This window comes from Abramis brama, assembly GCF_963993115.1.
Source record: "Abramis brama genome assembly, chromosome: 9".
Classification (NCBI taxonomy): Eukaryota; Metazoa; Chordata; class Actinopteri; order Cypriniformes; family Leuciscidae; genus Abramis; species Abramis brama.
Window position 1 is genome coordinate 10,761,404 of NC_139971.1, and position 27,170 is coordinate 10,788,573.

A 27,170-nucleotide genomic window follows, 5' to 3' on the forward strand; every position below is an offset into this window, starting at 1 on the left:
AACCGGTCAGAAATCAAATGGCCTGAGGCCGAAGTGCTTTCAAACACTTTTCCGGTTAAGTTCGGAATGCACGGTAAATCACATGGTCGTAATGTTGACAGGCTCGCTCCAGAATCGACTAAGAACTCAATAACTACCCCTTTAACCCGTAATGGATAAATGGGCATTTCAGAAAACCCTGTGCTTTTGTACAATCTCATACACTCATCATTCACAGCTTTGTTCACAGTTTCATCAGACACACAAAACGGTTTGCAAGCAGTTTCTTCATTGCAAGAAGCAGAAAGAGAATCAGTGTATGTGTTTGTGTTTGCGTCGTGTGTGCATGTGTTAGTAAGAATATTTTCACTTCCCTTTGCTGTAGCCAGAGATTGGCCCCAAAAAGCAGGACCCTTTCCGTCCCGCTCTCCAGTCCCCTCGTTTCAATCAGACTTCATGGTCGGACACGCGGTGCTCCAGTGGCCTTCCTTCTTGCAAAATTTACACTTTGTACAGTCTCTGAGCATGTGGTCATTCGTTGCACAAATGTAACAGCTCCATCTTACCCCAGCAGCTCTTCTCTGTCCTCTTCGATTAGCAGGGTTTGACCTGGAATATTCAGGCTTGTTGGGTTGTTGTGATTGTTGTTGTTGCACAACTACCATTGTGACGGGCTTTGTCTTCCCGCTCCTTTCTCCGATGTCTCTTTCGGCGTGAATAGCATGTTGCAGCATTCTATGCAGACGACCCTCTTCCCAGCCGACATAGCTGGTTTTCGCTCCCCTCCTGATCTCGGGTTTCAGCCCTTGCAGGAAATAGCCCATCAGATGTTTCTCCCACGTGCTTGCCTTTGTTCCCCTGTCGTCTGGCTCAGTTATGCCACTGTATTTTGCAAAAGTCTCAAAAAGTCTGAAATAATAGCTTCTCACCGTCTCGTCCTTTTCCTGGACGCAGCACGTGATTTTTTCGGTGTCCACACGCGCAGGGAAAGCTTCCACGATGTGCTTTGAGAAGTTTTCCACTTCGTTCCTGTACGGTTCGTTGCTGACATGGTCCCAGTCGGCGTGCACTCTTCTAACGTCTGTTTTTGTCAGCTTGCCAGCCACTTTGCCCCAGTTCGCAGCGCCCATTCTTATCGTTAGCAATCGTTTCAGTTCTTGTGTGGTGGGGCTGAATTCTTTACACACTGCGAGCAGTTCGCTGGCAAAATTCTCGCCCGCGTCTCGCGGATCTGGCAAATGTGCCATAGCATCCTTCATATCTGACATAGTCCATGCTCTGAAAACTAGCATTGGGCCGTCCGTGCCCGCAACTTCAACCATCGGAGCAGTCACATTCGACACTTTAACCTTTGCCGCTGTGAAACTGACCTTTTCTTGCTTCACTTGTGATCTTGTGAGCATTGGCTGGGCGCTTGTCCCCGGTCTTTCGTCGTTCGGGGTGTCCAGAACTGCTTCCCCGGAAACTTCCCCCTCTCCGTCTTCTTCACCGCTTGTCGCGGCCTGTGCCGAGGAGTCTGCCTCCCCCTGCTGTACTGGCGGTGCTGGTAGTTGTACCTGAAGCCTTGCTGTCAACATTTGTGTAAGTCGCTCTGCGGCTTCCGCCTCCGCTCGTGCTGTTCTTGCATCTGCCTCTGCTCGCGCTGTTCTTGCATCTGCCTCTGCTCGCGCTGCCCTTCGATTGGCTTCCTCCAGTTCGATTTGCGCTCTGTTCTGTGCCGGTTCTTGTGTGGGTCGGGGGACTGGTGGAGAGCGGTCCAAATCGGAATCCAACTTAAGGGCCGAGATCTCTGCCACTGGGTAGTGTGTTAAATTGTATGCGGGCGGCGGAGCCGTCGCCTCCCCGGTCACATGTGGAGAAACACACTCATTCGTCTTATTAGTAGCATTCTGTTCCAGTGGAACCGTTTTTACACATACAACATTCTCGGCATTAAATGCTAATTCTTTTTGTATTTGTTTTCGTTCTCGTCTATCAGCTTCCTCTACCCAACATTGTATAGTCGGTTCGCAATTCACACATACATGCTTAATACACACACAGCAGCCACTCTGTTTCCCTGCATTCTTTTCCACTGACTCTTTCACGACATTAAGTCTTATTTTACTCAATGTTCCCGCTTCAGGGAAATCATGATATTTGATCAGTTTCTGTATGTCAGTCATACATTTACCACCATAATTATTTCTCATCTGACAGAAAATTGGTGTATAAAAATTATCTGTTTTACTGTTTGATGATCCCATTTTTGGCTGAGTTCCTCTTTTCTGGATTTCACAATTCGACACGTGTCTTACAGAATCTGTCAAACGTCTTCGACAGACCCGATCTTTCCCTTACCCCAAGATCGGTCGGGTAGTTTGTAATTACGTTTCACTCAAAAACTTCCTATAAGCACTTTCCAGCGCTCGATTAATTCTGATTTGACGTGGCTCTTCCGTCCACCTAAATCGATTAAATTTTTTTTTTTTTTATTTATTTTTTTTTATTTATTTTTTTTTTTGGTTACTAGCACTTTTGAGTAAAACTAATTAATCAATAACTGTGATTCCCCTGAATCTGTGATTCCCCTGAATCACCTGTGGGCTTTCCGTCCACCAACGAGCTAAGTGAGGTAGAAACTGATCCGAATTCCTCAGATCAATTCTTTCCCTTACCCCAAAAAAATTGTGATTCCCCTGAATCACCTCTCGCTCGTACCAAAAAGCAAAACTCAGCCAATATGGTTCACGTTCACTCACAATTATCAAATTACACTCAACTTCAATAAAACAATTTGCCGTGTCTTACCCAGATGCTTTTTCTGTTTCTCCCGCAATCCGCGGATTCTTTATTGTCCTGGTGGGAGCTTCCCCTTCTGGTCCTGAACGCGGTGTTGGCTCTTTCTCTCGTAATCTGTTGAGTTTCTATCTCAAACCGTCGAGGTATGAGACGGCCGCCTGTTGCTGCCGAGGTCGTGCACTTTCCCGTCAAATCCGTTCTCAGGACCAGGAGAAGAAGCGTCCGCACAGGATCCCTCTTCTGACACCAGCTGTAATAGCAATTTTTATCTCACTGGGAAAAACAGCATCACAGGGTTAAGGAACACTCAAAAGGCAAAATTGTAATAAAGAAGAAAAGGCTTTATTCTTTGAGGAATCTTTTCGCAACCGCAGCCACCCAGATGTGAAACAGAAAGCCTCCTGACATAATAAAACTGAGACATTTTATACAGGTTTCTGACATTCTTGACTCCTCCTTTCCCAGTTTCTGTAAATTTCCTTAAAGTCATCTTATATCTCAAGCTAGTATGGACTGGTTCTACCCCCCCTGGGCAGGTCATGCTGTTCTTTGTCCCTGAGAAGCCAAAAGGCCTTCATTTACAATCTAAATGACCTCCTGCTGTTCTTTGTCCCGAGAAGCCAAAAGGCCTTCATTTACAATCTAAATGACCTCCTGCTTCCCCTAAGGGGAGGGCATGGGACCCCTTGTTTATTGTTAAACGACCCCTGTATTCTCCTGGGTGGATCCTTTCTCGTGCTCAGGTGTAAGTTTTATCACCCTGTCTTCCTGTCCCTTCTTCAGCTGTTAGAAAACCCTCACAAAAGTATATGGTCAGATGCTTTTACACACACTCAAATGAAATCAACAAGTTTAAATGAATGGACACAAGAACAATGAATTTTTCATTAACAGTGGCATCCATGTTAAGATCACATGGTCAGAATTTAACATTATATAGCAGCTTTCCAGTACAGGAGGAGTTTATAAAAAAAAAGTACATGCAAGTTAAACAAGAAAACCAAACAATTTTACAGCAAATCACAATATATAAATATAGCTGCAAGCAACAATTAACAGGGCCAAGCACACTAACTACAGAAATTAGTAATTCAAGACATTTTTAAATGATTCTAGTCAAAATGGCTGAAAGATATACTTTACATATCTATATAATCACTATACATCACTAGTAATATGATTAAATGACTTATAACTTTTGACCAAAATGTGTGTCACCTAACTGATGTTGTGTGGTCAGTGTGAGGTGACAATGACACATACAAAGTTTGGTGTCAATATGCCTGTCACAGCTGGTTGCAGTAGAAAGCAGTCTTTAATAATATAATCCAACAAGGAAAGTAACTGGAGATCAAGGGGAGTTAACACAACCATAAAAAGACTACACTGAATAAGGGGCTGTTTACATGAGACCGTTTTCAACTGAAAATGGAAAACTTTTTATGCATTTTGGCCGTTCATTTACATGACAGCGGTGTATTGGGGGCCTAAAAACGCAAACTTTTGAAAATGGGTTTCAGAGTGCACGTTTTTGAAAACAATACCGTTATCGTCTCTGTCTAAAGTACAAAAATGCGAAAGTGGCGGCAAACACATGCGTATTATGTTTTTAGCCTATAGTGCCCTGTAAAAAAATGTGTATGTGCGCAAGCACATAGTCAAAGTGACATTGCTAACTACTGGCCTGGCATGCATAATACAGTGTTTTTAGTCGTTTCCGCAGATCCGTGTGAACAGGGATCGTTTTGATAAAATTTTCACCTGTACAAAGAAAAAACTTTTCCGTTTTTAGGGTAAAAGAACTCAGGAAACACATGGCTTAAATACAGGGAGTAATTGTTAACATAACACAAAACACTTGCACAGAATGATTAACTGATTCGTAACCTATGAGACAAACTAGAACTCAGGCTGACACAGAGGGGCAAAACATACATGTGACATTAGCTCCCCTTCCCGGAAGGCGCATCCTCGCGCCATAAAGAGCCCAACTGAGGGAGGGGGCTCTGGTGGTGGACGTGGAGCTGGAAAGGGGCGTAACAGAACTACTGCCAGCAAAACAATCCATGGGGGAGTGGAGGTTGGGAGGAGCCAGGTGGTAATCCAGAGTATAGCCAGGACAAGGCCCCAAGGCAGAAGCAAGGGGAGTTCCAGGTGGAGCTGACAAGTCGAAGAGCCAACACGACATTGATGACACTGGAGACTGAGGTGGAGCCATGGCGACGAACGTCCAAGGTAGAGCCAGGGAGCCAGAGGACAGAGGCAAAGCCGGTAGAACCGAGGATCAAGGCGGAGCAAGATGGAGCTGAAGGCGCAGGCAAGACGACTTTCGACCAAGGTGGAGCCGGAGGAATGAGGGAGCCCGATGAAGCCGCAGGGACGATGGTTTCTGGTGGAGCCGAGGTAGGGAGGAGCCAAGGTGGAGCCAATAGGTCGACAGTCAGAGGAACAATGGGTTCAGAATCTGGAGGCGGAGCCAGGGGATCCTCTTGACTAGGCAGAAATGGTAACCTGAAGATCCAAGGCAGATTCTCGCAGAGATCTATAGGAGGAGATGGAGAGGGGCTGAAGGGAACCAGCCAAGGTGAGGCTGAGGAACTGGCTGATTTGGGTGAGACAGGGAGGCTGGGTAGGCACTCAGGAAACTTGGGCGGGACCAGCGGAGAGGGGAGAGACAAGAACTGCATCCAAAATCGCATTCTTCTCTACTATATAGTAGGCAAAAAACAGTATGTGACAAAAGAAGTATGTCCGAATTCACAGTACTCATAAAAAGTACCCGGATAACCTACTTCTTTTGGCGAGATTCTGAAACGTGCATGCAATGGACACTTTACAATCCCATGAGGCCACGGGAGAGGATTTGTGAAAGGCAGAGAAGTGATATAACTGACGCTGTCACATGATAATGACATCGTTAACATGACGAATGTAGTACGTCCGGATTACACACTCATACTATAAAGAACATACTTCTTTATCAGTTGTTAAATAATTACTTATTCAAAATACTTACCTACTCTAGAAAGTAAGTGATTCCGGATGCAGCCAGGGAAATTACTGTACCACCGCAAAAAGTTCCAAACAGTGTCCAGAGGCCAGGCTTCCCTCCCAGCCCTCGAAATCCACCAGCTCTCCCTCGGCGTTGCACGGTATTGCCTGCTCACGCACCTGGTCTGACTCTCTGTGTGGTTAACGATCCAGGGGTGATGTCTCGTTCCATCCTCATTGCAAACTCAGGCTTGTACATCGCGACAGGCTGAATTCCATGGTTTGCGGCGGGCTCTAACGAGTCCTCCGTGCAGTTTACGGGCAGTGAATTGCTGGACTCTGGGTCTGGAGTGGGGCTGGTGTAGTCCTCTGCCGTGCGGATGGTGAATGCCAGATTTTTGTTCACCAGCAGCACCCACTCCATGAAAGTGGCAAAATTGTTACAAGAACCACTCTCTTGGAGGTGTGCCCTGGAGCGAGCGGTCTGGACAGTCCGTTTGGCACAGCAACTCCAAAAAATCCCTGGTGTGAGACTCCAGGGAGCTGCCCCTCTGGTCTAGGCATAACAAAAGAATTGCAGGAAGGTCCATGGTGACAGGGTGGAGGGAAAAAATGCCTCAAAAATCACTGTCTTGTTTTGGTGTTCTGTCACATCTGATTGTGGTAGTAAGCGCTCAAAGGCGAGAAACTCACAGAGTGAAAAGCCTTTTATTACAAAATGGCCGATGCCCAAAATGGCCAGTATAGGAACATTGGATATTATTTGATACCCATTCAGTATGCTGCACTGAATCACAAGAGACCAGTTTTAGGATTTTTGGGCAGACCGTTCAGAATATATAATCAAAAAAAGTTATTTTTCATATCTCCTGACCACTAGGTGGCACTGTGCCGAAACTGTGCATGTACCCACAAGTTAGGCTTGAGATGACAGGCACTAAGTTTCGTCATAATATGCAAAAATTGTTGCAGAGATACAGCCTCACGTCCATTTTGGCGTACTCTGTCAAATTCTTTAAATGCGTTAAACGGGAAAGTATGGGTGTATCAAAAAGCTTAAAATTACTTTTTGCCTATACAATCTGAAGATGATCTGAGCTAATTTTGGTAAAAAAAAACGGATGAACTGTCTAGGATGGGTTTGAAAAAGTTGTTGTTGTTTTTTCTGAAAATTCTAAGTGGCTGAAGGATTTTCATGACAAAAATGACATCATATGGGGCAATTTAATCATTTTTTAGCCAAAGAATCAGAGGGGAAAAAAATTGTTTCTAGGCCTTGTGATTAAAAAGTAATTAGCATAAACATGAGTGCAACTTTGGACAGTTGGTGGCACTAGAAGGGATTGAGTTAGAGACTCCAAAATTGCTGCAGGTAATGTTCAGACTGTCCTCTATCTGTATGACAAATTTCCCACATGTGGTTCTATGGGCTTCCAAAAGTGGAAGAAGAAGGACGAATAATAATAAGAACCTACACACCTTCAGTGCTTGGCCCCTAATCATGATCATGTGGGCCGGTATATTCTATGATAGTAGGAATTTCTGTAATAGTAATATTCATTATATTATTTCAGTTCAATTCAAAAGATTATTTAAAAAAAAAAAAACTTTAATATTTACATGTTGACCGATCACTGATACATTTTATCTTCATCAGATGCTCATCAATTCACACTTGATCCAAACACAGCGAATAAACACATCCGTCTGTTGGAGAGGAACAGAGTGGCTACTTACACTGACACAGTCCAGCGGTATCCTGATCATCCATACAAATTTGATGTTTATTATCAGGTGATGTGTGGAGAGAGAGTGTGTGAACGTTGTTACTGGGAGCTGGAGTGGAATGGTGATGTGGGTATATCAGTATCATATAAGCACATCAGCCGGAAGGGAACAAATACTAAGTGTTTATTTGGATATAATGATCATTCCTGGAGTTTGTTCTGCTCTCCCTCCAGATACTCATTCAGGCACAATGATTTGGAGACTGACATCCCTGCAGCCTCCATCTGCTCTAGAATAGGAGTGTATGTGGACCTCAGTGCAGGAACTCTGTCCTTCTATGGCGTCTCTGACATAATGACCCTTATCTGCAGAGTTCAGGCCACATTCACTCATCCTCTCTATGTTGGGTTTAGGCTGTACAATGGATCAACAGTAAAACTCTGTGATTTAACATTATAGAATACAGAGACATTGTATCAGTAGTCCTGCCATACAGTAACAGTAACCTGTTCTCTCTCCTAAGATGTCCAATAGTGGCATTTGTCCAAGAGCTCTGCACGTCACTATACAGACACCAAAAGTGATTTTTGTCATACATTATAGTAGGTTTCTTTAGGTATTTGCATAAAAAAAAATCATAGGTACAATGTACTTACTGTAATGTAAGGTTAGGGACAGGTTTCATGGTATGGTTAGGTTTATGGTGCAAGGGAAGCAATGTAAAAACATGTATTGTACACAATAATTGCATTGTATCAGATGATTAATTTAAATGTTAGTACAAAGTAGTTTATCAGTTTATCAGTAGTTTATATAATATATAAAGTATATTAAAGTAGGACCATAATACTAGTTATTCAAAATATCTTAATATTTTTTTCTGCCATACTGTTCATTTCAAAAGAAAGATGCGTTGTTTATTTATTAAACATTTAACTCTATGAATTTATTTCACCTGTATCTGGAGAAGTAGGAAATAACATTGTTTGTATAATATTGTTGGTATGTTAGTTGACCTAAAACTACCCTGCTCCTCTCTGAACAGTCACATCTCTTTCAACATATGAATCAGAATTTTAGCCAAAGCCAATGGCATTTCACAAAAGAGCTGTTTAAAAATTCAGGTGACAGTTTTTTAATGAATGCCAGATTTTAGCATTATGACAGCTGGGGCGATGATCAGAATTTTTTCAACATTTTTTATGAAATATTGAGAGTTTTTTTATCTACTTGTTTTATATTGTTTATAAGTGTTTAGGTTTATAAGTAGGGTTTAGGTTATGTTCTCAAAAATATAACTGTAATGTGTGCTGGAAGGAGAGTAGGAGAGGCATGGATCTATTTGCATCTTTTATTCAAATGAACAAGGTGAAGATATCCATAAATGTAGGTGAAAACACTATACAAAGAAACACAAAACAGCTTAAAATCCCTTAGTCAAGACAAGATCAGAAAAACAAAAAAGAGAAAGAGAAGGCTATAAATACACAAGGTAATGAGAATTATACTAGACACAGGTGAAGATAACCAAGAAGAAAGGAAACCAAGAGAAACAGGAAATGAACAAAGGAAATGTGAACTTGGAAACAACAGGAAAACATACTTAAAAAATAAAAGTCTTAAGGAGACACAGACAGTTGAAAAACAATAATATTTTAATGTCACAATATATTTCAAACTGAAAATCAACTTGTTGGATATAGGGGAAAAATATGAGTTTTTGTTTATGTGCAAGTTTGTGTGTTTTCATAATAATAATTGTAAAGGGTGATATCAAGGCAGTAAAGTTGTGAATCAAGGGGGTGTGGTTAGCCAAGTATAAATATCAGGGGTAGGAACGAAAATAGTAGGTGCGTTTGTTTCTGGCCGGTGGAAATAGCTCAACACTCGTGGTGTTCGTATGTGAGAGGTTCGCATGTGGATTTGTTTGGATCTTTGAGACAGGTATGAGTTGATTTGAAGTATTACATTGTTTTAATATGGGGTGATTGTTTTAATATGAATAATAAAGGTGTTTTAATGCTTTTATTTTCAGCTCTACGGAGCCCATTTGTTGCTCTTGTTGTATTTGTTTTTTTGGTTTGTTTGTTTGTTTGTTTTGGGTATATTGTCTAGTCCGCCCGGGCGCTTGAGCTGGTAATCAGGCCCAAAAGAAATGGTAAAGGCCCTTGGAGTGGACTAGTTTTCTTTTCCTTTTTTGCTTGTTTGTATTGTTTGTTCCCCCACTATGTATTACTGCAGCACGAGGATGCTACTGGCCTAGTGTTTGAACAGAGGAGATATTTTTGCATGTAATTTACTTTGGATTAACTGAGTGATTCACAAAGTTTTGTTTAATTAATTTAACTTATGGGTTTATTTTGCTTTGTGGTGTAAAGGCTCCTTCTGTGTGTGTGTGTGTGTGTGTGTGCGTGTGTGCGTGCGTGCGTGCGTGCGTGGTGTAAAGGCTCCTTCTGTTTGGGTAGTGTGTGTTATACCTTTTGTGTGTGTTATACCTTTTGTGTGTGTTATACCTTTTGTGTGTGTTATACCTTTTGTGTGTGTTATACCTTTTGTGTGTGTTATACCTTTGTGTAAGCCAAAAATAAATCTTGGTTATTTTTCTATTTAATGAACCTGAGTCATGCTTTGTCTATTTAAGGGTGGGTCATGTAACATAATAATAATAATAATAATAATAATAATAATAATAATAATAATAATTTAGGTTTGAAATAATTGTTATAATTCTGAATTGAATTATTCTGGCTAAAATATTGACAATTTAGAGATTTGTTGTTCTTGTTTCACAAAGCAATAAAGCACAATGATCATCAGCTTTTTTTGTTTAAGTTTTAAGTTTGTGTAAATTTTAAATAAGTGTTTTGGACTTTTGTTTGGATAACTGCTGTTACACTGAGAGTAATAATATTAATATGAAAAAAAAAAATATTACTACTATTAGTTTTGAAATTGAAAGATGATTGTTCTTAAACACTTTTTGTGGAATATGCTGTATTATTTCAAATGAATGTCTATGGAATGTCTATGATGTTCCCTCTCAGTCCAAAATTGCTCTATCATGAGCACATACAGTAGCACAGAATGCAATTTCATGTCAGCAAGACTTGACTTAAAAACAGAGTATTAGCAGTCAGAATAAAAGCCAGATGATCAAAGAGAAAGAAAATGCTCAAAATACAAACTTTAATCAATTACAAACTTTAATTAATGACAGAAGGGGAGCGTGCAGATGTGCAAAGATTTATTGTGAAATGTGTTGAATAAGAACACGATGAAGTGATCTTTTCACATTTGGAAAAAAAAAATAAATTCATGGAAATCCATGTCTCTGTCCACTTCCATGAGTGTATCAATCACTTCTTGGGACTACTTGGGATGTAGATGCTTCTTTTTGGGTTATGAAAGTTCCACTGATTAATTAATTGGAGTCCTTGATGAATGATATAGAATTGATTTTTGTTTATTAACTATGAAATGTTACAATATCCTAAACTTAAAAGATGAAAATTAATGTGAAATGTATTGACATTATCAGTAATGTTTAATGTAACTAAATGCGAGATTTGCATCTGAAGCAGCGCAGGTATAAATACGGATGCGGGTGCATCGCATATTTGCTTTTCGCTTTGCAGCCGAGTGGTTAGGTAGGTAGTAGAATAGGTAGTATTCTATTGTTTCCGCTCTGCAATCCGATGAGAGTGTTCTACGTGCCTTTTGTGCTTTGTGGAAGAAACCTCTTCAGTCGGTGTTCGCGTGACGGCACCTCAGACGGTGGTCACAATCTCTTAAAGAGCTTGCAAAAAACAGCTGTTTTCATAGCTCTTTATAGAGTGTGAGTGCACACAGCGGGCTGCACTATATCCCTGCTTGTGGTGCTGCACCTTCATAGAGTGTGAGTGCACACAGCGGGCTGCACTGATTCCTGCTGATTGTGCCACGTTTTCAATGAGTGTGATTGCAAACAGCGGGCTACACAATTTCTGCTGGTTGTGCCGAGGCCATTTCCCCTGTGCGCTTCAGCACCAGAGAGGGAGCTAATTTCCCTAAAAGAGTTTGCAAGGGTGTGACACTGCATCTTTTTCAAGATGTCATTCCACCCGTGTCTCTGGATGCAGTCGTTACCTGGCTCCGGCTGATAGTCACGATCGTTGCCTCACGTGTCTGGCTGTTAAGCACGCTGAGGGTGCTTTCGTGGATGAGTCATGTACCCATTGCGGGAGGATGACCATCTCGGTATTGCGGTCGAGACTTGAGTACCTCAGACGAGGTGGAGTCCCTTTGCCTATCCCCTGATCTAGTTCCTCTTCTGGTGGCTACCAGAAAAGGGCTACTTCGGCTGATAGCTTTGGAGACCTGAGGATCACAGTAAGGGCTTCCCCACCAAGTAACCAATCTCTGTGGGACCATTACCCCTCTAGTACATCGCAAGCTGTGGAACTTCCGAAGGTGCACGTTGGTCTCATGGGGCACCTGTCGTTTCCTTTGGGGCTCCGCCGGATTACCAGATGTCAATCGCTGCATCGGAGGGTGAGCTTGAGTCCCCCGGGGATGAAGATTCGGCTGTGTTGCCGCCTTTGGGGATCGAAGCATTGTCCGAGTGCGACCCAGAGCTGATGGATATGCTTTCCCGGGCCACCGAGAGAGTCGATCTAGAGTGAAGGCCTCCACTGTGTCCTGGTCCCTCGAGGCAGGACGACTGGTTTCACGGGGCGGCCCGTCCCGGTCCCTTTCTTTCCGGAAGTGCATGACGAGGTCAATAGATCATGGACGGCATCTTTTTCTGTCCAAACCCGGTGTAGTACCTCCTCCACCCTCACTACCCTCGATGGTGGGGCAGTTGGTTGCCATGCAGTTGTGTCCAAAGACCGCTACCTCTTTGAGGGGTAATCCGTGTCTCCCCTCCCGGACCTGTAAGTTCTCGTCCCATCTGGCGGGCAAGTCTTACAGAACCTGTGGAGAATGGTGCTTCTGCAGGTCTACCAGGGCAAAGTGCTAAAGGGGTTATGCAGAAACCCTGAACTGCGCACAGCGATGGACCTCACCTTAAGAGCGACGAAAGTCACTGCGCATTCCCTGGGTCGGGTGATGTCCACCTTAGGGGTCCAGGAACGCCATCTCTGGCTGAACCTGGAGGATATACGTGAGCCTGACAAGGTCTAGTTCCTCAACGCCCCTATCTGCAAGGTCGGCCTTTTCTGTGACATGGTCGAGAACTTTACCCAGCAGTTCTCAGCTGCACGGAAGCAGACGGAGGCAATCAAGTACATCCTGTCCTGGCTGCCAGCTGCTGCTTCTATCCAGTCGCCGACTGCAGCTCTCCTGTCTACTTGTCGCTGAGGGTGCCATCCTGCAACCGCCCCCACTCGGCCTCAACAGCAGCCTCCACCCAGGCCACAGCGTGGGGCCGGCCACAGGCAGCCCACCCATCCATCCCGTTCAGGCCCCTGCCAAACCAGACGGTAAGCAAAAGAACAAGCGGCCCTGAGACGGGCAACCGAGAGGTAGAGCAGCTCTTTGGGAGAACTAGCAAATTCAGGCAAGGAAAGCACAGCGAGTGAGGGCAAGGCAAATTAAAACAGTGACTATGGAGGCTTTTATAAACGACAAGGAGTCAGCTGACCAAGCAGGGCGTGCAACCAATCTGGTAACTCTGGTAACTAACCAGAATACAGGAAAACACAGAAACAGATAACATATACACTAGTTACGCAATCGTCGCTATTTGACCTTTCCATACCCTGCTTGAAAGTTGTATGTTATTTGCATTTGTCAACTGCAAGCCACTAGTTTATGCTGTCCAAAATCTCAAAGCCATTGATCACCACAACTGAAAGTTCATCACTGACATCCAGTATGTGAAGAGACAGACTCGTGCAGTAGCTGACTGCCTTTCCAGGGCTGTTGTGCGCAATGCATCTGCATATTGCCAGTACAGCTATTGGCGAAGTTTCTGACCTGGAGATGCACAAGACACCATTGCATCCAAGATTTTGGAAATGGCACAATTTTTCGATGTGCAGGGTACTCAATTGCTTACAATGAGAAAACTTTGACGCTATACAGAGATGCGATGGGCATGAGAATTTTGAAATTAGATATATTGGGGTATAGTTTTGCTTTTGTGACATGTAATTTTCAATTTAATCAGCCAGCATAATTTTATTTACATTTATTACAAATATTTATAACATTTAAACATGTTTGAACACGCAACCCTACCCCTAAATCTACCAATTTGTATGTTATGTTATGTTATTTAACAGGCCTATATGACTACAGTCAAAATGTATTCAAAAACACAAATATTTCAAGTGTTCCGACTGATTTGTTTAGAAAATCAGAACAGACCCAAACACGATCACCGTCTCCATTTTCGTGTGTCTCATGACAAAATATACAGTATATATATTGTACATGTATATACCATTTCAGTTAAAGTGAGGAAATATGCAGTTGTAAAGCAAACTTACACATGAATTTTCAATTTTGGGTGAACTAACCCTTTAAGGCTTATGTAGAATTAGATGGACCTTTTGTCAGGAGAAAATAATGCTATGTCATACCAACGCATTCTCATCCTAGGGCGTCATATACTGACGCTTTTGACATTTCGTCTACATCCAACGCACATGGCACCCTTTAGCGTCAATATGACACGCACAAAGCTTTGTTCGGTTATGGGTAGGTTTAGGTCTGGGGTAGGGTTAGGGTTATACCGTTAGGAGGCGCCTTCTGGCCCATATCTATCTGCGTCTCATATTGACGCCAAAGGGTGCCATGTGCGTTGGATGTAGACGAAATGTCAAAAGCGTCAGTAACAAAACACTGATATTTATAACATCATCTGTTCGTTTCCAGTTCCGTTCCATCTGTTTTAAGATTAATTCTAAGAGAACATTCTATACACATAAAACTCCTTTTTTTAAATATTTGCATTCTTCTGAATATCTCAGCAACTTATTCTGTACAAATGTTGATTGGGTAGTGTCTCTGACTGCTTGCATATGATAGTAGTCATAGATAGTAGCATGTCTTTGAGGGCAGCAGGGTTCCTAAGACGCCTTCCAGTGTACGCAGGTGTTGCAGAGAGCGCTAAATGCTGGCGGTGGAGGTGATGGGGAAAGATCTTCCCTAGATAACTTTTAGGTCTCCTCAATGAGGGTGATATCTAGTTCAACACAATCAAACATGCTTGTTCCCTGTCACGCTCTTCAGGATCCACCTCCTCCTCGTTGATTTCACTTAATGGCCCAATACTCGTCCAACTTTTGCCTTTCATCCTGTCGCAATAAACTGGCCTGTCAATCATCTTGTCACAGTTAAAATCCTCCAAATTTCATTTCATTTAATTTCCTACCGTATTGGAGAGAAAAGTAGCACGTTGATCTACCAGTCATAGGTCTTTCATGCGGAGAACTATTCTAATATTTTTGCATGATGCATTTGAGTTAAGAGCCAAACAGATCTTTATAAAAGTGCACATTATTGTTGCAGACGATATAACAAAGATAACATTAAATAAATATTTTTATAAGGTTAAATGTTGATTATTTTATCTAAACCTCTCTACTTAACCATTAATCGTGCACATCCGCCATGTTTTTTTGTTCTGAACCGAATCCTCCTCTAAAGCGCAATGGGTTGTGGGCAATATTAGCCATTAGAGTGTGCAGAGATCCACACTTCGATAATCTAACAGAAATAGTAGATAATTCGGGGACTTTTGGCATACTATATTATGCTTTGGGACACACTTATAAGCTCACATATTATTTAGGATGCATAGTATGCACATTGGGATGCAGGGTGTTACTTTCTGACCCAAAGAGCCATGAAAGTGGCCCTAAAGCGAATTGCTCAGCTGTCATCTAAACAAATTTCAGTCCAAAAATCAGTTTGTAAATTTGTTTTATTAGAAAGTGCTGATTCATAAAGAGTAGAGCAACTGAGACTGTGAATGACACTGTAGTTTTGTCTTGCCCCAGACATTGACAAAGATTTTGTTAATTCACTGAGACCTAATTTCATATGGCTATTGCAAAAGCTACCTTAGACATAGAAAAATATAGAAATACTAAAATAATCAATACATATTTCCAATACTACAAAGTGCTTTCACACAATAGTTATCCCTGAGTCATTCTAAACCACGGGTAAACTTGCTTTGTTTCACATTGTTCATAATTATTGCAGACTGTTGTCAAGTTTGTACTGAAGACTTTTCAGACTATAAAAGTAAGAATGAAACAGTCACTTCTACAATTGTTGTGTTTTTAGTCACTATTTGACATTTTTCCCCTCGCTGAAACATAGTCTATACTGTCAACACAGTGTTTCTGTGACTATACAAAGCATGTGCATATGAGGCAACAGATGTGATTGACTGTCTGCTAAGCCTTTAGACATAACATTCTAACATTGTAATAGGAATTTTAATTCGACTAGCTACTGTATGTAAGAAATTACATCTTCTGATGACCTTGTTGTCGATACTCTGAGGCTTCGAATGTTTTCCATTTGACATTGCACACCCATATCGATGGGGTACTTAATTTTGCCATGCTGCTGTAGCAGCACAGTGTAAGGGGTGTGGAGCAACTGATTAAAAAATGCTTAAAAACAATGTCCATATAAAAATAAAAGATAGAAACACATACACGTTTCAAACTGAATTTAATTACAGATAATTAGGAAAATTAGCCGACCAGGCTGAACAAAGAGCTAGTTATTAGCTATGATGGATTTGATCCAGTCAGTGTATCGACACACCTCAGCATAAACCCCAGGAAAGCGTGGTTCAGCACAGCCGTCACCCCAGGAAACAACACCTTTCAGTTTCCTCTTGCACACCACAGGGCCACCAGAATCCCCCTGAGAAGAAAATTGGAAAATGAAAAGGACAAAATTGTGGTTTGTATAAAAATTTAAAACGCATATAAAAAGGAAGACTGAGTCAATAACATACCTGACACGAGTCTTTGCCTCCCTCCATGAATCCAGCGCAGAACATGTTTTCAGTTATTTTTGCACCATATGCTCCCCTACACTGCGCACTTGAGAGTACAGGCAAATTCAAACACTGCAGGACAGAAGCAGTGTGAACTGGAAAAAGAATATGAACAGTGTTAAAAGTTGTATAATGACTGAATGCACGTTTAATATCTGACCATATATAAGTGTAAGAAGATTTTAATTATTCAGCCATCTCATCTCCAGTTTTGCCCCATCCAGAAACCAAGCACTGCTCCCCTTCAGAAGAGCAGCTGGTTGCCAGACGGATCCGCTTCACATACTTGTTGAAGATGGCAGGCTTTCTCAGCTTGATCAGCATGATATCATTGTTAAGAGTCTGATCATTATAGTTTGGATGACGAATCTCCTTCTCTGCATCGATCCGCTGCTCAGTGTCTTCAGTAACAAACACGTTGTGCTTTCCCAGGTGGATGACGAGTTGGCGTCTATTTGAAAAAGAAACTCATATTTTACTCAGCCTTAATATAATGTTTATCCGAATATTGCCTACCTATATATCAGATCTTTATATAGTCTTAAATAGGTTTTACCTATAGTCTAAGAGACGTATAGACAATAGACAGTAGAAATCCTGCATTAGTATGCTGAATAATAATTTTTTTTTAAAATTGTGATTATTTATTGAAGCCAGAAAAGAGGCATATTTAAATACTGTACACAAATGCAAATTTGTTTCAAAACTAAAATATTCAAAATTAGAGCTGGATGCCAATGGTTGGTAGACTAACATACTCTCATCTTAATTATAGTACATAATATGTAACTTTTTTTGACAGCCTTTCTTTTTCTTTAGAAATTATGATTTTTTTAATACACATTCAGAAATGGTAAACAATAGCAACCTTTTGCTAATCAATTCCTTAAAAGGGTACTCTTTAGGGAAAAAGTAGTTTGATGGTAAAGTAGCTTTAACATGTTTAAAAAAAATACAGGTTAAAAAGGGAGGTTATATACTCACATGAAACTGCAGTGAGCTGCAGACACAACCCATCTTTTTTTAATCAAAGATCCTCCACACAAGTAATGCCCATCCGTAAGGTACACTTGCCAGGGCTGGGAGTGGGGCGGACATTCATAACCTCCAATGATTTTATCACCTGTGCTGTAAACTTTATTGAAAAATGAATTGTTCTTTAATAATATTAATGCTAAAGACTATCTATAATACATATCAGTGTACAAACAAACAATTGTCATGAATAATTACTAATAAAAGAGATTGCACTGGCACTTATAAACACTAAATGGGTAAAGATTGCAATAAATAGGCTTAGTTTTGGAGCCAAATGTTGGAGTTGGAATAAATACCTCATTTTCGTTATGTATTATTTGTTTTGGTTGTTTAAAAACACACACATTTTTTTTTAATCCGATTAATCGATCGATTAAGTGCTAGATTAATCGATTACAAAAAGAATCGATAGCTGCAGCCCTATTAACTATTCTAAAGTATTAAAATACACCAGTAGTAACTGGTTAAGAAAAAATTTGTTTAGTTTGTTTAGAAAAAAATGTTTATTTATCTTGACCTAAAGTGCTCCACAAGGCTGATTTATTTTGCGTCCTTCAAAAGATTGTCCAAGTATAGCTGCAATCCATATGGATAATTGTAAGGTTGAGCATTTATTTATTCCAGTTTGTACTCTAATTTTGTGCATAGAACTTCATCACCTTAAAATATGTGTACCTAATGCAAATACAAAATGTGTTGTTTTGCAGAATATTTGTCAATACATAAGTTCTGTAATGATAGCAATGTCTTTTGTATTGTGTTGTATTTACAGTATGGTTTACTCCCTGCATTTGGATTTTTAATGTGAAGGCTATACAAGTATTTGGGTGAGATTTTTGAAAAAGTTGAATCAACTTAAAAAAGTAAAAAAGCTGAATCAACTTAAAGTAAAAAATTGAATCAACTTAAAGTAAAGCAACCAGCTGCAAAGCTTTTTTGAGTTTACTGAACTTCAGGACCTCTGTAGTTGTGCTTATTCGTTTCTTTGAGTTGGACTGGTAGTTGGATGAACTTCGACCACTGAAGTTGAGTAAACTCAAAAATGCTTTGCAGCTGGTTGCTTTATTTTTTTAAGTTTACTCAACTTTTTATTTTTTACAGTGTACCCACAGCCACAACCAGCAAAGTGAACACAACAGTCTTCATTGCAGTAAAGGAGAGAAGGACTGCTCACAGCTTTAGAGCAATTCTGCAAAGTTCAAGATTAGCATTCATGTTTTTAAGCAATCTTTTGAACACCCCTACAGAATCTATACCAGCCAATAAGATCACAACAAAGGATTGACAAGTAAAAATGAGCATGTGAGACAACAGTTCTTTTCATACAGTTTTCCATGGTCATAATAAATGCGTTGGAAGGAAGCGTTGACTTATGACAGTATGAAGCTTATATAAAAACAGATGACCAAAATGCTGTTTTACTTTTTGAGTGACACACACTTAAGATTGTGAATATTTTTTATTATGTACAGTAGGTTTATTGTTTTCTTAACTGTTCAATAAAAGACAAATTCTCTAATTAATAGCACATACTGATGGCCTGACTCAACATCACACAAAATAACATCACTTTTTTTGTCTCGTCCGTTGGTAAACATCGCACTTTTGAGATTCAGTCTCTTATTTTAATACAGTTGTGACTCCCGAAATTTTGAAGTGTGTACTTGGCAGCATGAAAAATAAAACTTTATTCAAATTATGAATGGGTTATACAGAAAGCAAACAATGAACCTCTTATTTACTTCGTCATTATACTCTGTTGGTTATAAATAAGAGATTGGCCGTTGCATTCACATTCTCAACATGTCTGTGATTGGTTACAATACTTACTGATGCAAAAACGACACTTTATTTTGATGGTCCCTTTTGAACATTCTGTTGACTGTAAGTAACTTTGCAACTACATGTCAACTAACTCTCATTAGAGTATTATAGACTGTCTGCTTAATATCTGCTAACTCTTTATTGTAATGGTCCTCCAACAGACATTCTACTGACCATAAGTAACTTTGCAACTACAAGTCAAATTATTCTAACCCTAACCCTACCAGTCTACTAATACTGTACTAACACTTAGAGTTAGTAGAGATGTAGGTGCAACGTTACTTATAGTCAACTGAATGTTCAAAAGGGACCATCAAAATAAAGTGTTACCGAAAATAATTAGTGGTGCAACAGATCACAAAACTCACGGTTCAGAACTTCGGGTCATATTACGTTTTTTGAGTCACGGATCGGATAATTTTTTGGATCAGCAAGTGTAACTTTGCTTTCCATTTATTACTTAAAACACACTTTAAGTACTTTGATACCACAGCAAAAACTACTAGCTTAACTAATAAAGTTCAAACATTATTAAGTCAAGTCAAGTTTATTTATATAGCGCTTTTCACAATACAGATTGTATCAAAGCAGCTTCACAGTATTAAATTAAAATAATACATCAATGTTTGTTTCTAGTGGAAAACGTCCACGTTTGGTAATGCTGATCAATAGTATTGTTGATTGATTAATTAAATTAAATATCCCCAAATATCCCCAACTGAGCAAGCCAAAGGCAACAGTGGCAAGGAAGCAAAAAACTCCATCAGGTGACCTAATGGAGAAAAAAAAAAAACCTTGGGAGAACCCAGGCTCAGTCGGGGTCAGTGTTGGGAATGTTACTTTAAAAAAGTAATTAGTTATAGTTACTCACTACTTGTTCCAAAAAGTAACTGAGTTAGTAACTGAATTACTCTATAATAAAAGTAACTCGTTACCAGGGAAAGTAACTATTTGCGTTACTGTAAAAAAAAAAAAAAGTTGCTATATGTCAAAGAATTTGGATTTTTTTGAGCAGTTTTCACAAGTCAGTTGAAATGAGTAGAACAGACAGGTGTTTGTACATAACCTTCGATATTTATTGCACGTCGACAGACAACAAGAGGTTTATAAACCTGCACTTCAAGCATTATCTTTATAAGAAAAGTAAACAGTTACACCATATAAAGTGCATTTAACTCTAGCAAATTAAATCAACCTCTCTCAACTTTTTATTAAAAGTTTTATTAATAAAGTAAAGGCATTGAACCAGTTTATTTATAGTGCACTGACTATGCACATTATATAACATTATATATGTTTTATATAATTAGTTTATTAATTAAATTAACAAAAAGACAAAAAAACCTTGAGATATGTTTGGTAATTGTATCTGAATGAATTGAAAATTAATTTGCTAAATTTCAGATTAATATATTTGTTTTCCTTAATTTTAATTAGCAGTAACTTAAACACTTTGCAGTTTGAATGTCCTGTAAACAAAATTACGGATTATGTTTTTATGTTTCCACTGTTCGATCGCGTCCTGGCCTCACACACGCACGCACACAAATGTAAACACTTTGCGACTTTTCGATCGCGCCTGCGCCTCTCTTTCTCTTTCTCTTTCTCTCTCTCAAACACACACACACACACACACACGTAAACACTTTGCAACTTTTCGATCGCGCCCGCGCCTCTCTCTCTCTCTCTCTCTCTCTCTCTCTCTCTCTCTCTCTCTCTCTCTCTCTCTCTCTCTCTCTCTCTCTCTCTCTCTCTCAGTTCAATACGAATACATGTACTGTTCCGCCACTAGTTCTTGCCTTTGACCTCAATGAATTTGAAGTAGCGCCAGAGCCCGTCTACGGAAAGCCTTGGCACTTCCTATTAGCCCCATTGTATAGATCTTGGTTGCAGTTCCATTAGAATTCCACTGGAGGTGATCGCGGGCGAGTGCAGACTGAATGGGAGTCTATGGGGCTAGGCGGCTAAATGTGTCTCTTTCACCCGATTGCCATTGAGAAATCTCAGATTTTATTGTAGGTTTTGCAAGTTCAACATGGGTTATAGGTCGAAAGTTGAATGAACGAGTACTTATGTCCTTTCGATTTCTTACAGGTTGAGTTGTTGTTGCCCATAACACGCTAGCATTCTGCTAATGAACGCTGATTGGTCAGTGAAGGACTGATTACGACCAGAGATACCGCTTGATGGCATCGTGGCATCCGAAGCGGGACCAGAAACAAACAAAACAAAAACTCTTCTAGCATGTGTATTTACCTGTGTCAGCTGTTTTTGTCGATGCCCCGAGAGAAAAGAAAGTGCAGAGCGCGAAAGCACCAGAGTGACTGAAGGATTGCCGTAAAGCAGTATCTCTGGTCGTACGATGTGTATGACGTCATTGACATTTTAAAAGACTTTTTAAAGCAAATAAGTGACTCTAAAAAATCTAACACCCAGCAATGTGTAATTTCTTTGCATCTCCTTTCAAATACAACATTCAAATTATTAGACAAAAAATTATATCCTGAGAAAAGTGGATTTTGAGGGGTATTTCGCCATAGACCTCCATTCATTCTGCACTCGCCTGCGAGCGCCCCCGCATGGACAGAGACGTGTTACTGCAGCCAGTCCAGAAACAGGAAGTAAGCAGAGAGTGCCAATTCTCTTCCTATTAGACATTCTCTGGTAGCGCTTATATCTCCACCTTGAAAATGCCAACTTTTCATCGGATTGCTCCTGACTCACCATCTCTGCTGCTTCATCGAATCTCTGTTTAGCTGGTGTGTGTGTGTGTGTGTGTGTGTGTGTGTGTGTGTGTGTGTGTGGCGCGTGTGCTGGCATGTGTGTAAAACACTGGCTCTGATTGGCTACCATGAAACACATGACTCTGCCTTAGCCAATCATAATCGCTTACCTTGTTATTAACCCACCTCCTCACTAGCTGTGCAAGCCAGGGGTGCGTTCGGATTAAACAGTTTATTCAATCAATGCATAGTAACGCACCGCATTTAATGTCCAGTAATGTAAACGGAGTTGTAACGACGGGAAAAGTAATTAGTTAGATTACCCCGTTACTGAAAAAATAACGTCGTTACCTAACGCCGTTCTTTTAAACGGCGTTATTCCAAACACTGGTCGGGGGCCAGTTCTCCTCTGGCGTTTATGAACTAGAGGTCGGATTTAACTGTAAGATTAAAAGTATTATATGAATGCCTGGCTGAAGAGATGCGTCTTTAATCTAGTTTTAAACTGGGAGAGCGAGTCTGAGCAACGAACAGTATCAGGAAGACTATTCCAGAGTTTTGGAGCTAAATGTGAAAATGCTCTCCCTCCTTTGGTGGACCTAGATATCCTAGGTATGACCAAAAGCCTCGAATTTAGTGATCTTAAAGAGCGCGATGGATTATAGGGCGATAAAAGATCCGTTAAATAGACTGGAGCTAAGCCCGTTTAGGGCTTTATAAGTCAGTAGCAATACCTTGTAATTAATACGGAACTTTATAGGTAACCAATGTAGTGATGATAAAATTGGTGTTATATGATCATATTTTCTTGATCTAGTTAGAACTCTAGCGGCGGCATTTTGGACTAACTGTAGCTTGTTTATTGAGGATGCAGGACAACTGGCTAATAAAGCATTACAGTAATCTAGTCTCGAGGTCATGAATGCATGAACTAACTTTTCTGCATCAGAAACTGATAGCATGTTACGTAGCTTAGCAATGTTTCTAAGGTGGAAAAAGGCTGTTCTTGTAACATATGAAATATGATTTTCAAAAGACAGGTTGCAGTCTAATATAACACCCAGGTCTTTTACTGTAGAGGATAAAGTAACAGGACATCCTACTATGTTAAAGTTGTAGTGTGAGAGGTTTTGTGGGCGGTTTTTTGAACCGATGATTAGTACCTCTGTCTTGTCTGGATTTAATAAAAGAAAAATTGATTGTCATCCAATCTTTTATATCTTTAACACACTCTGTCAATTTGGATAATTTAGCGATTTCATCTGGCCGTGATGAAATATAGATTTGAGTGTCATCAGCATAACAATGGAAACTAATTCCATGTTTCCTTATAATATTTCCAAGTGGCAGCATATATATTGAGAATAACAGAGGGCCTAACCACAACTATGCGGCACTCCATAGTTTACTGGAGTTATGATCGATTTTTCTCCATTTAAATAGACAAAATGGTAGCGGTCAGATAAGTATGATCTGAACCAGCTTAATGCTTGTCCTTGAACACCAGTATAATTTTGTAGTCGATCTAAGAGTATTGTGTGATCTATAGTATCGAACGCAGCACTAAGATCAAGTAAAACTAGTATTGAGATACAGCCTTGGTCAGATCCTAAAAGTAAATCATTTGTAATTTTAACGAGCACAGTTTCAGTGCTATGATGCGGTCTGAATCCAGACTGAAACTTTTCATAGATGTAACTTTCTTGCAAGAAAGAGCCCAGTTGAGCGGACACCACTTTTTCTAGTATTTTAGACATAAAAGGAAGATTTGAAATGGGTCTATAATTTTCTAGATTATGTGGGTTTAATTGTGGTTTCTTAATGAGAGGTTTTATAAATGCCAGTTTAAATGTTCTTGGAACATGACCTAAAGATAAAGATGAGTTAATAATATTGAGGAGAGGCTCTTCCACTATAGGTAACACTTCTTTCAGTAGTTTAGTTGGTATAGGATCTAATAAACATGTTGTTGTTTTAGATGAAGTGATACGTTTATTTAACTCTTTTTGTTCTATAGTTGTAAAGCACTGTAATTGTTCTTGTGGGGTGATAATTGAGGCTGAATTATAAGGTGCGATTGAGGATTGAACGTTTACAATTGTGGTTCTGATGATTTCTATTTTCTCAGTGAAGAACTTCATGAAATCATTACTACTAAACTGTAATGGAATATTTTGTTCAGGTGACATCTGTTTATTTGTTAGTCTAGCCACGGTGTTAAATAAAAACCTAGGATTGTTTTGGTTGTTTTCTATTAGTTTGCGGAGGTGCTCAGCCCTGGCCGCTTTTAGGGCCTTTTTATAACGTGACATACTGTCTTTCCATGCGATTCTAAAGACCTCTAAATTAGTTTGTTTCCATTTACGCTCTAAATTACGGGTTTCTCTCTTTAGAACATGCGTAGTATTGTTGTGCCATGGTGCTTTACTTTTCTCTCTGACCTTTTTTAATCTAATGGGTGCAACAATATCCAATTTTCCAGAGAGAATGGTGCTCATAGTGCTAGTTAATTCCTCTAGTTCATCTGTTTGTTTGGGTTCATTGAGCAGCTGAGACAGATCAGATAAGCAATTTAAAAAATTATCTATGGTGGATGGAAGGATTGTTCTGCCTGATCGATAACGCGGCGCAGCATGATATATTACAGGAGTACGTAATATGCAAGTTACCATGTAATGGTCAGTGACATCATCACTTTGTGGAATGATATCTATATCAGTTGGATCGGTTCCATGTGATATAATTAAATCGAGTGTATGATTAAAACGATGAGTTGGTCCGGTAACGTTTGCTTGACCCCAAAGGAGTTTAATAAATCTGTAAACGCAGCCCCTAACGCATCATTTGGATTATCTACGTGTATATTAAAATCTCCAACAATTAATGCTTTATCGACATTGACTAATAGGTCTGAGAGAAAATCTCTTTTAGGAAATCAGCGTAAGGCCCAGGCAGTCTATATACGGTAGCCAAGGCTAGAGATAATAGGGATGTTTTTCTAACATCTAAGAGCGTAACATTTAGTACAAGTACTTCAAACGAAATAAACTTATAGCCCGTTTTCTGAGTAACATTGAGAATATCTCTATAGATTGTTGCAACACCGCCGCCACGACCAATCAGACTGGGCTCATGCTTATAGGAGTATCCTGATGGAGTAGACTCATTTAGACCGAAATAATCATTTGGTTTAAGCCAGGTTTCAGTAAGGCAAAGTACATCGAAGCTATTATCTGTGACTATTTCATTTACAATAACTGCCTTAGGGGTGTGAGTGATCTAATGTTTAGGAGACCTAGCTTTAGAAATTGTTTTTGTTTACTAATAGCAACATTTTCTGGTTTAATAACAATTAGATTTTTCCTAGATCCTGCAGTAGATTTATTATTTGATCTCACTAAACGAGGAATAGACACAGTTTCTATGCAATGTTCTACACTAGTATTTATATCAGTTAAATTGGTGCAGCAGAGACTATGATTTGGACTTTTGGTTACTAGTCAAAAGGTATTTAACATTTTGGAGATGTTATCCGACAGAAGATCCGCACCGAATCTGCTTGGGTGTAAGCCATCAGCACGGAAAAGCCTAGGACGCTCCCAAAACAGATTCCAATTATTTACAAAGAGCAGTTTCTGCTCATTGCACCATGACATTAACCATTCATTTAGCGCTAATAATCTACTAAACTTTTCATGTCCTAGTCGGTACGTGGGAAGCGGCCCTGACACTATGATTGTTGTTTCAGGCGATGTGCTGCGTACCGTATCGATCAGATTCCTTAAGTCTTTCTTCAGAACCTCCGTCTGGCGCAGCCTGATGTCGTTCACTCCCGCGTGCAGGACCACAGTTCCGACGCGCTCGTCACCGTTCAGAATCTCGGGAACGCGAGCAGCGATTTCAGAAACATGAGCACCAGGAAAGCAGTGAATGTGCACCTTACTTTTACCTAACGTAGCGTGTACGTGCCGAACGATGGAATCGCCGATGATCACAGCATCGCGCTCTGTTTCGCAAAGAGGGGAGAAGCGGTTTTGGGTGGATATCTCGAAAACCGGGAGGGTCGGAGAGAGTCTTCTTGGTCTAGACCTGACTCGCGTCTTCCGCTGCGGAACCATCCAGGCTTCGTGGTGGCGTGTTGGAGCCGAAGTGAACGAGACCATGGCTGATCGCGACCTCGGCGCTCGGGACCGATGTTGAGAAACGCACGGAGTAGACGAGGTCGGAGTCAGCGGGTTAGTAACGTTAATAACTGATTTGTGTGCATCGGCGCGTGATGTTTCAAGAGCTCAACGCCGGTCTATCAGCTCGGCTTGTCTCACTAAAAGGTCGTGGATCTGTTTCTCAACAGCTTCCAGCTCAGACTGCAGTGCGTGCAGCTCAAATGTGTCTTCACCTGCACCAAAAGGTAGACTACTTACATCTGATATATTCCCCATTTTAACAGATGGACAGTAAGTTAGCAACGACGCTACCAGTGATGCTATCAATATTAATACTAATTTATGACTGAAGTCTTGGATATAATCCGTCTTTTTAGTGGTACGGGTGTAGAGTAGACGCACGATAGGCGAAAACATTTTTGTTTGTAAGTGAGTGTGGAGAAGACGCGTTCAGCCGTGATCCACAGGAGTAACCTATAAGAGTATCCGATGTTGGATCACTAATAGGCTTGAGACGCGTCTGCTCAACAGTCCGCGTTGTAACTATGAGGTTTGAGCAGCAGTGCTTCTCATTGAGGAAAGGTAGAAAATGTTCGTTGTAAGTGAGTTTAAAGAGAAAATCAAGAATTATAAATCAAATCGATGGAGCTCCAAAGACAACAAACCCGTTCAGACGCGACGCATGCGCATTCATCAACGAAGAAGAAGGCCATTTATTAAAGACAAATGAAGTGTCAGTAATAAAATAACTTTTGTTGTTTGTATCTTCTTGTACTTGAATGGTTTGAAATTATTTAAATGTGTAAACTGGCCAGACAAAACACTTGTAAATGATAAACTAGCAGTGCACTGACATCCAATCATAACACCTTTGCAACCACCTTGTTACCAACATGGTAACAACCACTCAGATCACCTTGGCAACCACTTAGT

General features: G+C 40.3%; 2 protein-coding genes and 1 long non-coding RNA gene across 3 annotated transcripts in view; 1 reads left to right on the top strand and 2 right to left on the bottom strand.

Moving 5' to 3' along the window:
• Positions 1-10,088, top strand: part of LOC311089070 (tripartite motif-containing protein 16-like) — a 34,842-nt gene extending 24,754 nt beyond the window's left edge. The window contains exon 6 of the mRNA XM_084123509.1: positions 7,409-10,088. Coding sequence (XP_083979635.1) covers positions 7,409-7,938 — 530 coding nt within the window. The 3' untranslated portion in view covers positions 7,939-10,088. The remainder of the gene's footprint in view (positions 1-7,408) is intronic.
• On the bottom strand, positions 3,081-3,647 carry LOC311089071. Its single transcript, XR_014607624.1, has 2 exons — positions 3,412-3,647; positions 3,081-3,354 (listed from the first exon to the last, which is right to left on the bottom strand). It is a non-coding gene; the product is annotated as an uncharacterized lncRNA (long non-coding RNA).
• A 6,098-nt stretch (positions 10,089-16,186) lies between the features above and the next one.
• Positions 16,187-18,713, bottom strand: LOC311089833 (trypsin-2-like). Its single transcript, XM_084124826.1, has 5 exons — positions 18,634-18,713; positions 17,474-17,624; positions 16,693-16,940; positions 16,448-16,584; positions 16,187-16,353 (listed from the first exon to the last, which is right to left on the bottom strand). Exons 1-5 carry the CDS (start codon positions 18,671-18,673, stop codon positions 16,204-16,206), a joined length of 726 nt encoding a protein of 241 aa, XP_083980952.1. The 5' UTR covers positions 18,674-18,713; the 3' UTR covers positions 16,187-16,203.
• Between the last annotated feature and the right edge of the window lie 8,457 nt (positions 18,714-27,170).